The sequence below is a fragment of the Miscanthus floridulus genome, chromosome 13 (assembly GCF_019320115.1).
Source record: "Miscanthus floridulus cultivar M001 chromosome 13, ASM1932011v1, whole genome shotgun sequence".
NCBI classification, from domain to species: domain Eukaryota; kingdom Viridiplantae; phylum Streptophyta; class Magnoliopsida; order Poales; family Poaceae; genus Miscanthus; species Miscanthus floridulus.
This window is the reverse complement of record NC_089592.1, coordinates 77,805,716-77,822,310: the sequence shown is the minus strand read 5'-3', so window position 1 is coordinate 77,822,310 and position 16,595 is coordinate 77,805,716. Positions and strand designations below refer to the sequence as shown.

At 43.8% G+C, this 16,595-nt stretch overlaps 1 protein-coding gene across 2 annotated transcripts; it reads right to left on the bottom strand.

Moving 5' to 3' along the window:
* Window positions 1-7,348: 7,348 nt before the first annotated feature.
* Window positions 7,349-14,305, bottom strand: LOC136500637 (uncharacterized). 2 transcript variants are annotated; one of them, XM_066496038.1, is made up of 16 exons: window positions 13,949-14,305; window positions 13,788-13,841; window positions 13,420-13,653; window positions 12,820-12,918; window positions 12,674-12,729; window positions 12,046-12,157; window positions 11,128-11,298; window positions 10,749-10,985; window positions 10,244-10,447; window positions 9,955-10,161; window positions 9,714-9,857; window positions 9,358-9,642; window positions 9,184-9,282; window positions 8,681-9,105; window positions 8,550-8,598; window positions 7,349-7,665 (listed from the first exon to the last, which is right to left on the bottom strand). In XM_066496038.1, exons 1-15 carry the CDS (start codon window positions 14,018-14,020, stop codon window positions 8,565-8,567), a joined length of 2,433 nt encoding a protein of 810 aa, XP_066352135.1. In that variant the 5' UTR covers window positions 14,021-14,305; the 3' UTR covers window positions 7,349-7,665; window positions 8,550-8,564. The 2 variants fall into 2 exon arrangements, with proteins under 2 accessions (XP_066352135.1, XP_066352136.1); XM_066496039.1 differs by having other exon boundaries at window positions 9,723-9,857.
* Window positions 14,306-16,595: the final 2,290 nt, after the last annotated feature.

Genomic DNA, 16,595 nt, shown 5'->3' with positions numbered 1-16,595 from the left:
GCCGCCTGGCGGTGTTTGGTGAACGGACGCGTCCTTGGTGGGATGCACTGAGGGTGTGCACTGGCTGGTGTCGGGCTCGCATCGTCGAGACAATGAGCTTTCTGCCTGTTGCGCTGCCGCACACTCGAGCAACGTACGAATTTCTCGACGGGCGCGGCGATCCTCGGACGTCGCGGCCTCCGGAAGGCCATGTAGCAAGGTCGTCGATGCGGCGATGTTTTGGCTTGCCCGAGCGAAGTGAGGAAGGCCCCCGTAGTCGGTGAGGATCCTCTGATGTACGGTGCGGACTGTGGCGCGTGCGCGCCCACCGCCTTCGCGGCGTTCAATCTCGCGATTGATGTCCGCGTACTCCTGGACGAGCCCTTGTCCGGCCTCATCGATCTCCAGCTTGTGGGCTCTCAGGTGCTCCATCCCCAAATGAGATGGGGGTGTTACCTCCCCCTGGATCCACCGTTAGGGTCATTTGTCGGGATAGCTTCTTCCCCGGAGACGTCCTCGATGTGCCCCTCGAGGGTCCACGCCATGAAGCACTCTCGGGAAGGGTGATGGCTCCCCCTGCTGGAGTCTAAGCTAGAGAACGATCCTGGCTCCTCCGTGAGGAGCCTATGGAGAGTCTCCGTATTAGGTTCAATTGTCCCCATGAACTCACTGTCCGTGGGCGGCTGAACCATGCGTAGGGCCAGAAGGTGGCCAGCGGTCGCCACGGTGTTCTGGAGACCGAATGGAAGCGTTGTCGGGGCGCTCCGTACGGGGCCTTTCGGAAACAGGGTGATGCTGTGCGAGGCCTCCCTAGATAACTGGGGTCCAAGGGAGTCGCCCGGCTGGCCCTCAAGCCTCAGACGGCTGAGGTTGATGGAAAGGAGAGACTATGCGACCGTGTGGGTCAGCGCTAGTTCTCCTCCTAGTGTGACGATGAAATCTAGGTCATCAAAATGCACATGTGCGCCCGGGACCCAGCTGATTGCGTGGGTGGCCATCCGAGGCCTGATTTGGAATGCGCAAAGGCCCCTATCTGGTGCACCAACTGTCAGTGTTTCGTACAAGCACCAGCAAGTAGATTTATAGTAATGCGCGTTAGGCTCGGATGGTGCGCTAAATGACACAAAATTTATACTGGTTCGGGCTGAATGTCCCTACGTCCAGTTTGTTGCTGCTCATGTTATTAGCATCGAAAACGGTTCATAGTAGGGGGTACAAATGATCGAGAGAGGGATTGGTCCCAAGTCTCTAATGGAAGGGTCGAAAGGGGGCCAAGAGCTTGGTAACAGCTTGACTGTGTGTGCTGTGTGTTGTGCCGTCAAAAGTCGGTCCCTCTGTTGGAGGAAGTGCATCCCCTTTTATAGATGAAGGGGCTGGCTTTACAAGGGTAAGTGCTTAGGATGTGTACTCTACCTAGTCCTGTGGCACACGTCTACCTAGCCTGGTTTCTCATTCTGATGGGTGCGAAAGGATGATAAGCACCTACAATACTGTCGATGCCCCTGTAGAATGTCAGGATAGTTACAGAATACTGCCCTGCGTAGGGTATGGGCTATAGTACAGTGGTTTTGACTTATGAACCTCGCCCAGCCTTGCTCCGTATGCCTTCTGGTTCCTATGAGTCTCAGTCGGAGGGACGCGGGGTCGGGGTCTGGAGTAGCGCTGTGGGCAAGGTCCTTTGATTTGGTGGACTCAAGGGGTCGCGAAGCGGGCGCCGCTCCCTTGGGTCCATAATGATGAGGACATGGCACCTTCGGATATGAACAATGATTATAAGGTGCGCTCGTTCCTATATTTGCATAGTGGCTTTGGTTATAATTCACTTGGTTCCACATGTACATGTCACTATTTGATTGTAGGTTCAAATGTGTTTCATAATGGAAGTTCACCTTCGGATATGAACAATGATTATAAGGTGCGCTTGTTCCTACATTTGCATAGTGGCTTTGGTTATAATTCACTTAGTTCCACATGTACATGTCACTATTTAATTGTAGGTTCAAATATGTTTCATAATGGAAGTTCATCAAAGTTGAACTTTCGGTTCGTCGGCAGCCCAACAGTGCCTCATTGGGAAGGTCATAACTCATCCATCCTGAGTGCGATTAAGATCAATGAGCACTTGATGGAAAACTTGTTTGATAAGCTTTCAAATAGATCTGGTCCCATCTCAATATCACATCGGCAAGGCCTCCAAATCACCAATATATTCTATCGCTATTTCTGATGGGAGCTACACTGTCGTCATGGGCTTGTTAGACATCCTTGGGACCCAGGCCCAAGTTGGAGCACGCCCCAAGAAGATGGAGAACGCCTAAGAGATGGCCTTGGACGTCCTTCTCCATGTCCACCACCTTAGGAGGCCAGCAAGGATGTCCAAGCCAAGCCAGAGGCCCAGTCCAATCCGAGTTCGAGTCTGCCTCGGCCGTCAGGACCAGTCTGTAATAAAACAGACACCCAGGACGCATCCGAACTCCATTTTTTATGATCCACATATGGATGGAAAGATAATTTCATAAGGAAACCAATGGAAGTGGTCCTACATCAAAATTCCATCAGAATCAATAGGAATCGTCGAAACAAGTTGACATCCAGAATCTATCCCGGCGCTGCGTCGTCGTCTTTTGGGCCGTTGGGCCTTGTAACGTGTTGGGACACCTTTAGGACGTGAAGAGGGATCCTTGGACGTCCCTTAGGCTATATAATCAGTAGCCACCACCTACATTAGGTTTTGGGTTTTGTTTTAGATCAATCTATCATTGAACAGTCGCCGTTATCAGTTTACAAGTCTCCAACTTCGAGTGCTTAATCATTCATCTGCAATTGTCACTTTAATTGAGTTGCTTTTTATCGTGTTCTTGCTTGTGTTCTTCGATTCATAGCAGGAATTAGCCTTCTTGGCGAGGTCAACCGGATTGTGACACGGTTGATAACCAGAGGAGACGTGGTGCTAAGGTTGCAGGGTTTGGGTCTTTATGATCTGAAACCGGATCGGTGTGTCGCTCTCCGAACAAATCGTTGTTTATCTTGAACCTGACGGAAGATCGGGACCCGTCTCCATTAAGTGGTATCAGAGCTAAGGTATACCATCAGGTTCACTTTTATTCCCTCGTTTGAGTGTTTCGCATTCGTCCCATAGTACAGTGCCATACTCGTTTTTCCTGTCCTAAAACCTTCTGCGCCATAGCCTTTGAATATTTCAGTTTCAGAGTTCGCTTTGTTGAGTTTGTGTCCTAGGTCAAAGTCTTGTTGCTGGTTTAGATTGTGTTCTTTTCTAGTTTGTGTTGATCCCTCCACCCCCCGCTATTCCGTATCACCATCGGTTTGCATCTTGTGTCCACTAAAACCCTGATTCGAGCAGCTTCCTTAAAACGGTCATAACTTTTGCATCCGAACTCGAAACAGGGAAAATTTTATATCTACGGAGAACGCCAAAAAATTTTAGATCTATTTTATCCCAGCGTTGCTGGGTTCAAAAAAATTAGATTTGCGAAATTCGATTAGAAAAATTAAGTTTCGGGGCCCACAAAGTTTTGGTATGCTTTTTAGAGCACAGTTCTAATTTTCTATAGGCCACATCTTTTATTCAATTGAGCTCAAATTTTTTTGTGGTTTATTCTTGTGTGCTTCTTGCTGAGAAAAAATATCAAAAGAGCAAAAGCAAAAAAAAAGATTGGACAAAAAAATAAAAGAAAAAAATAGTAAAAGAGAATAGAAGATATCGAAAAGGAGCACATAAGGAACACTCAATAGCTCTATTGTTTGTGATACCTTTTGCCTTGTTCACATCTATTGCTACCTTTGATACTTGTTTTCTTTCATCCTTGTTTCCTCTCTTGTTTATCACAACTGGTGATAGGAACACGTATAGGCCAGCAACTAGGACAAGTGCTCTAGATATTTATTCAATATTGCTGTCTGTCACTGACTTGTATGCCACACATATATATTTGTTTTTTTTCGTGCCTCCCAAGTTCCACATATATACTTTAGATTAGTACAGAAAAAAGGTCCTTGCAATCTCGGTACCACTACCTCATAGGTATCACGAACCAGCCACCGATTGTACCGTCTACTGCTTGCATTGGTAAGAACTTTGTAAGAGCTTGGTAAGATGCTTCCACTTGCTATCAAAAGTGACACCACTACAACCACTTAGTCATTTGATAGGGATAATATTTTTGTATTGTCTTTTGCTGTCTTCTAACAATGACAGGTTGTTCGTATCTACCGACTTATGATGGTATAGGTGCCGATGAGTACATGGAGTGGAAAATTGCCATCGACAACATATTTGCTACTCGCTTTATGTGTCCAAGGAGGAAGGTAAAAATGCAGCTAGTGTTTTGCGACATTCTGCTTTATCTTGGTGGGAGTCTTTAGCTCCTTCTGATAAACCTCAAACTTGGAACGATATGAAACTTCTTATGCGAGAAACCTTTGTTAATCCACCTTCTGTTTTGATTTCATATGATGAGGTGCACCATTTGGAGGAAGAATCTGTTGTTATTCCTCTTGCTATGACTAACCTTCTGCAGGATAATATTCATAAGCGAGAGGATGACATGGAAGAAAATGAGGAGTTCACAACCTCATATGCAAATTCAGAACCATCACTTCACAATGCACCTATTACTCCTGCTGAGAACACAGGTAATGCCCACGGTGCTACACTCACGGAAGGTGAAAATTGTCTTAATGTACTAAATTTTTTCACAAACCATGCTATCATAGAGCAATTCTTAGTGAAACCCTCTCTTGATTTATCTTTGTCCCATGATAATTTGCTTGATGTTCTTTGTGATAAAGATGAATTAGTTGATGATGCTTCAGTTTTCCATGTTTTGAAACCAATTACTTATGCTGAACATAAACGTTTGCTTCCCATTGCTACCAAAAAAAAGAAATTATTGTATTCTTCAAATACTTTGGGTTATATTGAGTTTGATACTTTATATGCTCTTAGTAGTTTAGAAGAGAAACTTAATTATGCAGGATTGCCATGGTTGTCTAGATGTATATGTCACTTTATTGGCAAATATAATTGTAAAGGAGAGTATATGGTGCATCGTGTCTATATTTGTTCAACTCTGAAATCTCCTTTCATTGTGCAAAAATATGATCAACTAGAGGGCACCAATAGCGATAATGTTGTCATGTCGAAATCCCCAAGTTTTGTAATGAGGCAACATGTTAAATTTCAAGAAGGGGAGCAATATTGGCTACTACCAACAACTTGTCCACCAGCTAAGCTCAAACCGAGGACGGTTTGTTGTCAAGAAGGGGAGGATGATGAGGACATGGCACCTTCGGATATGAACAATGATGATAAGGTGCGCTCGTTCCTACATTTGCATAGTGGCTTTGGTTATAATTCACTTGGTTCCACATGTACATATCACTATTTGATTGTAGGTTCAAATGTGTTTCATAATGGAAGTTCATCAAAGTTGAACTTTCGGTTCGTCGGCAGCCCGACAGTGCCTCATTGGGAAGGACATAACTCATCTATCCTGAGTGCGATCGAGGTCAATGAGCACTTGATGGAAAGCTTGTTTGATAAGCTTTCAAATAGATCTGGTCCCATCTCAATATCACGTCGGCAAGGCCTCCAAATCACCAATATATTCTATCGCTATTTCTGGCGGGAGCTACACTGTCGTCATGAGCTTGTTAGACATCCTTGGGACCTAGGCCCAAGTTGGAACACGCCCCAAGAAGATGGAGAACGCCTAAGAGATGGCCTTGGATGTCCTCCTCCATGGCCACCACCTTAGGAGGCCAGCAAGGACATCCAAGCCAAGCCAGAGGCCCAGTCCAATCCGAGTTCGAGTCTGCCTCGGCCGTCAGGACCAGTCTGCAATAAAACGGACGCCCAGGACGCATCCGAACTCCATTTTTTATGATCCACATATGGATGGAAAGATAATTTCATAAGGAAACCAATGGAAGTGGTCCCACATCAAAATTCCATCAGAATCAACGGGAATCGTCGAAACAAATTGATGTCCAGAATCTGTCACGGCGCTGCGTCGTCGTCTTTTGGGCCGTTGGGCCTTGTAACGTGTTGGGACACCTTTAGGACGTGAAGAGGGATCCTTGGACGTCCCTTAGGCTATATAATCAGTAGCCACCACCTACATTAGGTTTTGGGTTTTGTTTTAGATCAATCTGTCATTGAATAGTCGCCATTATCGGTTTGCAAGACCCCAACTTTGAGTGCTTAATCATTCATATGTAATTGTCACTTTAATTGAGTTGCTTTTTATCGTGTTCTTGCTTGTGTTCTTCGATTCGCAGCAGGAATTAGCCTTCTTGGCGAGGTCAACCGGATTGTGACACGGTTGATAACCAGAGAAGACGTGGTGCTAAGGTTGCAGGGTTTGGGTCTTTATGATCTGAAGCCGGATCGGTGTGTCGCTCTCCGAACAAATCGTTATTTATCTTGAACCTGACGGAAGATCGGGACCCCGTCTCCATTACATAACGTGGTGACGGCATGTCCGTCATTTGTGGAGATCGCAAATCCTTTTCTGGAGTGTAGTGGTTGTCGTATATCTTCGTCGGGTTCCGTGTCCCAGAGCAGAAGGCGGTGCCTACAACTCTACAGGACGAGGAACACGCACCTGCAATACCTTTCGGGCTCTGCGGCGCCTGGAAGGGTCTAAAGCACCCGTCCCGTCGTTCCCTGGCAGTATCTTTCCTGCCGGGGCGCAGGATATGGTCCTTGAAGCCGTGGTTGACCCGAACGTCTTGTCTTGCTCTGTACCCATCATCATGAGAGAACGGGAAAGTTGTCAGGTAAGATGAAACCAGTCTTTAGACATCGAACGGGGAGAGGTTCAGTCGTTGTGCGAGGTAGAGTCCTGTTCTTATCCCTTGGGCGTGACCGAGCCCACCTTGGGCGTGACCGAGCCCAACCCGCGGGGATCGGCGAGGCGGAGCTGTCCCAAAGGCGTCGGGTGAGGTGGAGACTAGCCTTCAACCCTCGAGCGAGACAAAGCTGTCCCGAAGGCGTCGGGCGAAACGAAGGCTAGCCCTTAGCCCTCGGGCGAGGCTAGCCCAAAGACGTCGGGTGAGGTGGAGACTAGCCCTTAGCCCTCGAGCGAGGCGAGGCTAGCCCAAAGGCGTCGGGCGAGACGGAACCAAACTTCCGTCATTCGGGCAAGGAACGTAGCGACGCCCTTATCCGTCCAGAAGTTTTTAACGTTCAATGGTTATTGATTCCATCTCCTAGGGTACCCCGGTATTAGATCTCCGACACCAATATCACCTGTAAATAATAACAAGGTCCAAAGGCGGCGCCTAGGGCCTTTCGGGGCATTTGTCCAGCTCAACTATACCACAGCTCTCGAGCTCATCATGTTAGTACATTTCACAGAGACCTCACGCTGAAGGACATCCGCTATAACATTCACATCATTCCAAGTGCACCACAATACAAGCACAGACGAGTTACATAGTCGCAAAACTTCAGCAGGCTTCTGATTCTTGGGCTAGGGATATCAGTACAGCTTTGCTAAAACAAGGCCCCAATAAAGGCGCTGTGAAGAGCAATGGTGCAAAAGAAAATAAATCTAGAATAATTTTAATCCAGGTCATCTTCAGCATCGACCATTTCGAAGCCAAAACATTGCCACTTGTATGGTTTCCAACCGCATCACCACCCTCAAAAACCAATAGCATCTACAAGCAAAATAGTGATGTAATTCAGCTTGATGCAGAGGTGAGTGGTAGTATACATCTATTGTAGCAGCAGTATCTTTAATGTAAATGCAAGACCGGTCGATATTGCAAAAATGCAGACAGTATTTATTAGCTACTCCCACAATTCCAAATTGTAAGTCATTTTTGGCTTTTCTAGTTTCTAGATACATGGCTTTTGCTATGCATCTAGATATACACTGGTCTAGAAAAGCCAAAGGGAGTATTACAATTTGAAATGGAGTATTACACAAACACAAGCCTCATGACAAACATGATAATATGATTAGGCAAGGTAAGACCAGTGGATGTTGCAAATACGGAAACTAATTTTTGCCTTCCTGCAAGACATTTTATAATATGATATAGCAAGGCAAGTAAGACAGACTGGCCTAAAAATTGCAATGATTTTTAAAAAATGGTGTAGAACCAAATACACCATCCCAAATGATAAGGCGCAATTTGACTTGACAATTTTCAAGATCACACTTTGACCACTAATCTCTTGTATATGTAATTTACGTCAATAAAAATTTTGATCATTAGAAAGTATTTCTAAATACAAATCCATTGTAATCACTTTAGTAGTATAAACTTGTCATATGATTAGACAATTGTTGGTCAAAGATAACAAAGTTTGATGAATAGTGCATGCCTTATATTACAGGACAGGCCGACAGAGGGAGTATTCCAAAACACAAACTACATAATACTGTAATGTGATACTACCATAAGCTAATTCAAAGTCTTTGATAAGTTTAGGTCATCAAACCAGTCAAAAAAAAGGAAGCAGGTAAATTTGGAAACTCAAAGTGCAAACATCGTGCAGGGTATAAAAGGCCATCAAAAGAATATGGTTCATGTACCCAGTGAAAGCTACTTCATCTTCTGGAAAGGTATGCTGTCCCAGTTGACCTGGAATATAAAAGATTTGCACTGCATCAGCCTCCTAAAAACATGTGTCAGCTTTGACATCACATGAGGAATGGAAACATACCTCCCCTGTTGCTTTCCTCCATAACCATGTCTGATATTATTTGCACCTTTGTTGTGTCTTGCACCATTGGCAGCAGCTGTGAGCATAGATGGCTGCCCAGTTCGAACTTCATCTAAGAAGCCATTATCTTGGGTGTTTCTTACTTTGCCTGAAATTGTTACGTCACTAACCCCCTGAATGATGTTAAATTGATCTGTGAAGCCATTTCCAGAGGGAATTGTATTTGATGATCTGGAATCAACTGCAGGCCCCCTTTTTTGCCGAGTGCTTTGTGCCACAGGAGTAACGGCAACTGAAGGCAGCAAGGACGAGTAAGGGGAAGAAGATGCTGTAGCAGCAGCTATTTTTGCAGCAGCTGTAGTAGCAGAAATGATCTGTTGTGCTCCTTCACGAAGGTGAATGAAGTCTCCCTCAATCACAAACAGCTGCAAGGCAATTAGCTTGTCAGCAACACAAACGATCTAGTATCTACAGATTGACTAAATTGCTAAGTTCAAGTAAACCTCTGGATGACTAGCCACAAAATCATCAAGCTTCCCATATTGCTTCTTATAGTCATGCCAGTGAAGAGGAGCCAACATTTTCCCAAGCCTATTTGGCAGCTGAGAGAAAAATTGCACATGAATCAGAACTTATTCTCTACCATAGCATCTTAATGTGGATGAGAAATAACTCACAGTTGAACTAATCCTGATTCCACCCTCAGGTCCAGCAGGAACTGCACGTACAATGCAAGCCAATACAGATCTCTCATCTAGGAGAGCAGGTTCCTTTGGTACATGGGGTAATTGTGAACCAAAACCACCGGCAACTGATTTCATTGTATCAACCTGATTTACAACATTAGGATTCTCTGTTGCACTGTTTTTCAAGTGAATCTGGGTAGTTGACGGAGGAAAGCTCGAAGGTTTATGCTGTCTAGATACAGGCTCAGGCTGCTTGTCAGATGCAGCTCTTTCATCCTGGTTTTAAAAAGAGCGAACTAAACGTGAGACACCCACATAAATGAGAAACTGTATAAGACACACAGTACCATAGAAACCTTTGATTCAGTATTCTGCTCTTCGTGCTCAACTCTTCCAATATGGCTGTTCATATTTGACAATGAATCCTGTTCTTTTAAGGCTTTTTGCTGCTCATCATAAGTTACAAGTTCAGCTACATTCGTTTCACCAACCTGTGTTTTTTTTTTAAACAAAAAAGTAACAGGGAGTAACCATAAGTTCATGAATTGATTCCAAGTTACAGAAAAAAACAATATAAAATGGACTAACTGTAAGTTCATCAGTTGATTCAGTAGGTGCACTTGCAGGCCTCTGCTGTTGTTTCCCATGAGCATTAAGATGGTCTGGATGGATACCCTGACTTGGCTTTGAGGACAGATCATCAGTACTAATAGAGCCTTGTTGTAATGCAGTCTGGTCTGATTGGGATGTCTGATAGTTTGTTTCATGTTGCGGTTGTGAGACATTTTGTACTTCCTAAACAAGAACAGATTAATTGCAAACTTAGAATGGGCACTGCATGTTACAATGTGCGAAGTACTTCAAGAGAGTAATTTACCTGCTGATTGGGCCAATGTGAGTTTGGTTGAATCGTAGACTGCGACTGAAAACTGCCAAACTGAGGAACGCCAGAGTCGGGCGATGCTAAAGGTTGAGGAATGCCTTGAGGATGAATCATAAAAGAATGCATCGCAGCAATATGCGCAGCCGGACCACCTATTCCCAGTAGAGATGGAACAGGTACAGCTGAGGCATTATTTCCCTGAAAAAAAATAGTTACACATCTCATAAGTACGTTCTAACAAATTGTATGTTATTGTCATAAAATGCATAAGTTGCTGCAATACTAGTAATTGAAAACAAGAGGTTTAGAAAGCATGTAAAGCAAAAGTAAGGACAGAAGGTACTAAAAAAGCCATGGAGGAACTGCAATAATAAAACAAAAAAAGAAGACATCATGATTGCTGCGAACAACGATTAAGTCACCCAAACAACAGTGACAGTATTCAATTTTCCCCTCCCATAGACAGCTATATAAATTGCTTACTGAAATAATTTAATACCTTAACAGAGGCATCCACACTTCCATTATTTTTCAACAATTGCTGGTTCCCATCTGCAGTTGCACTACCATTTGAAGCCACGCTGTTTGCTATGCTTTGAACATGTGATGATTCAGCTGACCCCTCCCGAGAAACTTGCGGACCATCTTTTTGTGCACCAGACCGTTCCCTTGCCTCAGCTAATTCTTGCTGGAGTAGTTGTATTGTATGGAGAAGGCTCCGCTGCATTTCAGCATACTGTGGAAAAACACGAGGAAGTGAAATTCTAGTCTAAAAGAAGGGGATATAACAAAAACTAGTGTAATAAAGGAAACCAAAGTATACATGAATACTTTTTTTTGCGACGAAGTATGCATGAATACTGGAAAGCTAAACTTACCTGCTGCTGGAAGCTAATCCAATATTGATTAAATTGCTCCATGCGCTCACGTAACTCAACTTGTAGGGATTGAGACTGCAAAGCATCCATTTCTCGAACTTGAGAAACCCAAGCATGGGCTTCCCTCAACTGCTCATCTTTGTAAAGAATGTTGTCTTGAGCAGCCCTATGCTGGAAACAATAATGTGGCTATCCATAAGCAGCTGAATTTAGAATGCTAACAACACTTCAATCGTCATTAGTTCAAGAAAGAAATCATCCAACAACGCTGAGTAATCGAGAAGAAACTCTCCTATAACCAAATGGCCATGGTTTCAAAGGCAGCAAGGCAAGCTGGGTACTCCTTATCTCCTAGGCGACAAGGAGTAACTAGATCCCCATGGCGAGCTGGGTTCGTCCAGGCAATAACTTTGAAACAGAGCAAATGACATTTTCAATACTCAGGGATCAGTACAGAAAACTAAAACAAACAGTGCCATAGGCCACAGCCTAAGATCCTTTTTTTCTCGAATATGAAGGAGATCAGTAAACCATTATATTGAGAACACAAGGTCACACACACACACACAACACAGGCTAACACTCATCCACAGATTGATTCTCACTCGTGGCAAGAGAGCAAATATAACAACATAATTTAGAGATGTGCAATCAGAATGGGCCTGGAAATGCTGCATATTATATGTAACTCGGTTCATATTATCAGGATATTACTGAACGGTGCATCCATTTCAGGCTTCTAGCATGCCAGTGATTTGAAAATTGAAAGGTATACAAACTACTGACAGAGAGATCATGCAAAGCAGGACAGTACACTTATCAGAGATAGAATGTCCAGTTTGAAGAAAAATGATAATGTAGTGACAGTATAAACATAGACATGACAAAAGTGGAACAGAAATGACTAGCAAAGAATACCTGTTCCTCTAATGCAATGAACTGGCTTTCTTTTTCACGCAGAAGTTCTTGGAGCTCATGAATTTGTTTAAGATGTTGGGCTCTTTCAGCTTCAGAGTTGTCACGTTCCCTTCTGCAGGAAATGAGAAACACTCAGCATACATTTTAATTGCAACAATGTTATGGATGTTGATCTAGATGGCCCTAACCCAAGCAGCCTGACATCAGCCAGCCGATAAGCAGCAGCCGGACCACAAGGGCAGGGATAGGAGAGGTGGACTGGAATAATAGGTCTATTTCTTCTTGCTTGATTAGATGGATATATCTCCTCCCATCTCCCCTTGTATAGAGAGGTTTACTTGACCCCTAAGCAAGAGACCTCTAATTAACCCTAACACTAATAGGCACACTGCCAAATGGAGCACAATGGGCCCAGCCATGCAAATGAGCTGCTGATAGTGAATAGCTACGAGTAAGTAAATCAACAGATTCTGTGAGCCCGTCAGAGCAACTTAACAAGTCCACAGCACATACTTGCCCAGAAACTTGAATGTCAAATAGAATTTTAAAGATTTGACTCCATGAAAAACTATTCCAAGTAATGAAATCTGGTACCATACCAATTAATTGCAGAAGTTACGTATAGTACCTGACAGTTGCCAGCTCTTTGGTCTGTTCTCTAATAAGATCTTGATTTGCCCACACCTGACAAAAGAAAGAAACAAAAAAGATGACAGACATTTTTCATTTCCTCTCACCGTGAAGATTGCAAAACATAAAATGAAGAACACTAACCGTTTGATGATCGATCTTCAGAGCATTTAGTTCTCTATCCTTGTCATTGAGTTTCATTTCTAGTTCAAGAATGTACTGCTCCCGCTCATGCAGTTGCTCCTGTTCAATCCGAACATCAAAATTATTTTCAAATACGGACCAGACAATCCCAGGGTAATTGGATGAACTGAACTAAGCAATGTAAGCAGCAAGAACATGAAATCAGAACAATAATAGTAGTGAGGTTTTATAGAAGCTACTCTGTGTCTTATAATTATACGGATAAAAAAGAACTGACAACAATGCATCATTTAAGTGTGCTGAGCATTAACCGCTAATCAAATTATTTGTCCATCAGCATACATGTTACAAAGCACAAGGATGCCAACAGAGCTACAGTCTCCACCAGCATGACATGGGTTCAGCCCTTTCAATGTCAACACTACAATTCAACCAGTGAAAGGTGCTTGGCAATCTGGCCCCTTCAGAAATGTCAAAATCATGGAAAAACTAAGCAGTACTACTAGCCAAGTCATCTCCAACAACTGGTAAGTGAAGCACAATCTTATTTGAGCTAGGTACTAGTAGTAGAGAGACACTGAGCAAAGCAAAAGGAACAACCTTGATCTTTGCCACAGCTGCAGCATGCTCCTTGGCAGCCGCCTGGAAGCTTTGTTGCGCCTCGATGATCTGCGGGTGTGCGATGGCCTGCGCACGCAGCTCGATCTCGACCTGCTGCAGCTCCTCCCGCTGCCGCGCGAGGCTCTGCAGGCGCTGCTTCAGGATGTCCTCGCTGAGCCCTCCGCTCCCATCAATGGTGATGGCGCAGAAGTCCTCCAGTCCACCTGCCCCTTCCTGCACCCACAGCGCCGAAAGCGATCATCCCCAACGCGCCCACGGGGGAAACCAACGCGCAGCGAGAGATGCTGAAGATAGAAAAAGGCTGCATTTCGCGCGTCGCGCGAGCAAGCAGGCAAGGAAGCACGCACCTCGTAGATAGCTCGGTCCTCCTGCTGCCCCAGCTTCCCGTGCTCCGCTGCATCCTGAATACGAAGCAACAGCAGGGAGTGAGTTGGGTAGCGGGTCCGGACGGTGGTGGTGGGAGAAGTGAGGGTTTTGTGCTGCCGGGGGAGCGGCGGCGCGGGCCTACCTCGGCGCCATTGGAGCGGAGCGAGGAGTCGGGGACGGCGCGCCACTCCTTGCGCGCCCCCGCGGGCTCCATCTGCGGCGGGGCGGCCCTCCCTCCCTCGCCCGCTTCCCTGCGGAATCGGGATCTGGAGGCGGCGGCTAGGGTTTTGGCACGCGGCGCCGCGGGCTGCTGAGGCGGGGAAGCGCGGGCACGACAGCGCACGGGCGAACACCGGCGGAGGTACGGCTGGTCTAGGGTTTACGAGCAGCGAGAAGAGCGGCGATCGGGGGGAGACGGGAATTTGGGTGGGGATTTCTGCGGGAGTGGCGTGCGATTGGGGGAAGGAGAGGGAGGAAGGAGGCGAGACTGAACTTGGTATAGTGGATGTGCGCGTGTCGTTTTGTAGGAGGGGCGAATGGGCGATGGGCGACGGCCGCCGCGGGGGCCTTCTTGGGTTGCTAGCCTCAGGTGAGTTTTGCGGCCCATCCGCAGGTGTTATTAGTCTATCTTCTTCACAATCGGCCCAGAAAGCCCAAACTAATAACTGTTAACGTAAATTTTGCCAGGGAAAAATCCTTTTTACCCTCAACTATTTATATATCATATCAAAGTTTCTCAAAAAAAATTTATTTCTCATATCAAAGTTTGATTTTCCTCCCTTACCTATAAAAAGTATGTTTGCTCCCTCTTAATTTTTAAACCGTTATCTTTTTAATTCATACTCAACGGTTGTAGCCTGTGTGGCGCCACATCCTTCATCTTAGATGATGTTACGCCAAACACGAGGGGATTAGCCGTACTAGGTCGATAGTTAGGGGGTAAATTGGACTATGGTTGTTTTAAAAAACATTATTTAATAGTTTTAGAAAGTTATGCATTTACACTTAGAAATCTAGTTTGATCCTAGAAAAATCATAGAAAATATTGTTTAGCTTCGAAAAATATAAAAACCAATTTTATATTTTTTCCTAAAATTATGTTTTTACTCGCTAGTAGATGTTTTCGTCGTATATATTTATCTCTGTCCACCCATTAATGTGTTGGTTGACCAAATATATAGGTAAAAATATTAATGTTTATGAAACAAATAAGTATAGTATAAAAATATATCTCATGAAAAATATAATGATACAGATATTTTTATTTATAATCAGCCAAACTCAATATACTTTAAATTACTAATATGTTATAATTACATTTTTTGGATGGAGAGAGTATAATTAATCTATGCTTTATGACCCAAATTATGTAGAAATTCAAGTGTTTTTTGACGTGTCATGTAACCACATCTTACTTGACCATATTTAGTATGAACGCACTTCATATAGTCTACACTAGCATGGTCATAGGTAGGATCAAACGACACTTGTGTTAACACTAACAACTGCATACTACATGTGTGCGGTTGTCTCGTTGCTTAGAGCCTGTTTAGTTCTCTTCCATTTTGCAAAATTTTTTAAGATTCTCCGTCACATCGAATCTTTGGACGCATGCATAAAGCATTAAATATAAATAAAAAATAAAACTAATTACACAATTTAGACGAAATTCACGAGACGAATCTTTTAAGCCTAATTAGACTATGATTGGACACTAATTGCTAAATAACAACGAAAGTGCTACAGTACTATTTCGCCAAAAAAATCACCAACTAAACACTACCTTAGAAAAAAAAATGAGGGTGATATAAGACAAGTTGGGAGGTGAGGTATTATGTGGAGTGGGGTTGAAGATGAGAGCGTGGTTTACTGTTATACTCATGGACTGGAGTTTTGCCAAACTTTGCTGCTACAAGAAGACTGATGTTTATTTTCATTTAGCCTAGAGAGCATGTATATCCAAACTCTATATTAATTGTATTTATTTAGTATGATGCTTGTATGAGTTTTCTAATCAGTTTGAAAAATGGACGGTGGACGCACCTGGTAGCTGAGATATACTTATATCCTATACTATGTAGCGTGTCCGTACGTTGCTACGGGATAACTAAATTTTTGTACTAAAAACACACGGATCGCACGATAAGATAACAATACTATGAAATTAAATACCGATGTTAAAGTGATATTTAATATCCAAAAAACAAAGTTCATAAAATTAACACAGTCACGTAGAGCGTGGCGTCACATGCTCACAAACTCTACTGTATAGACATTTTCATGATGCGGCTAAGATAATATTTTATATCGGCAGGAAGAAATCTCCTATATCTGTTTCTTTCATGCGCCAATAAATCTATAAATAAGTTTTATCGCATCTCCATACTATCTTTGTGGGTTTCTGAATGTTTTCTCGTCTGCCTCGCTTTTGTAGAGTTGTTCGCTACAGGGAAAGAAGGTATCATGCTTCGATCGTTGGGGCAGCACCAGCACTCTTGACACGCCTCCCCAGTCGCCATCTCTGCCACCAGTGTGCCTGAAACCAAATATTTGTTGCGCTTCAAAGTTCAAACCAAACAGCTGTGGGGCGTATCTCGTCTTGAGCAACAATAACAACAGATATGATATCATACGGCGTTCTTGAAGAAAATACCAGGCCTAGACAGATTACCCAACATAACAAACTATAAAGTGTAACAAAGAGGCAAATGAAGATATGTGAAACAACAGACATTGAACTCATTGTCTTTCATTGAATCTGAATTGGTTATATGTTATATGGTGTGCAA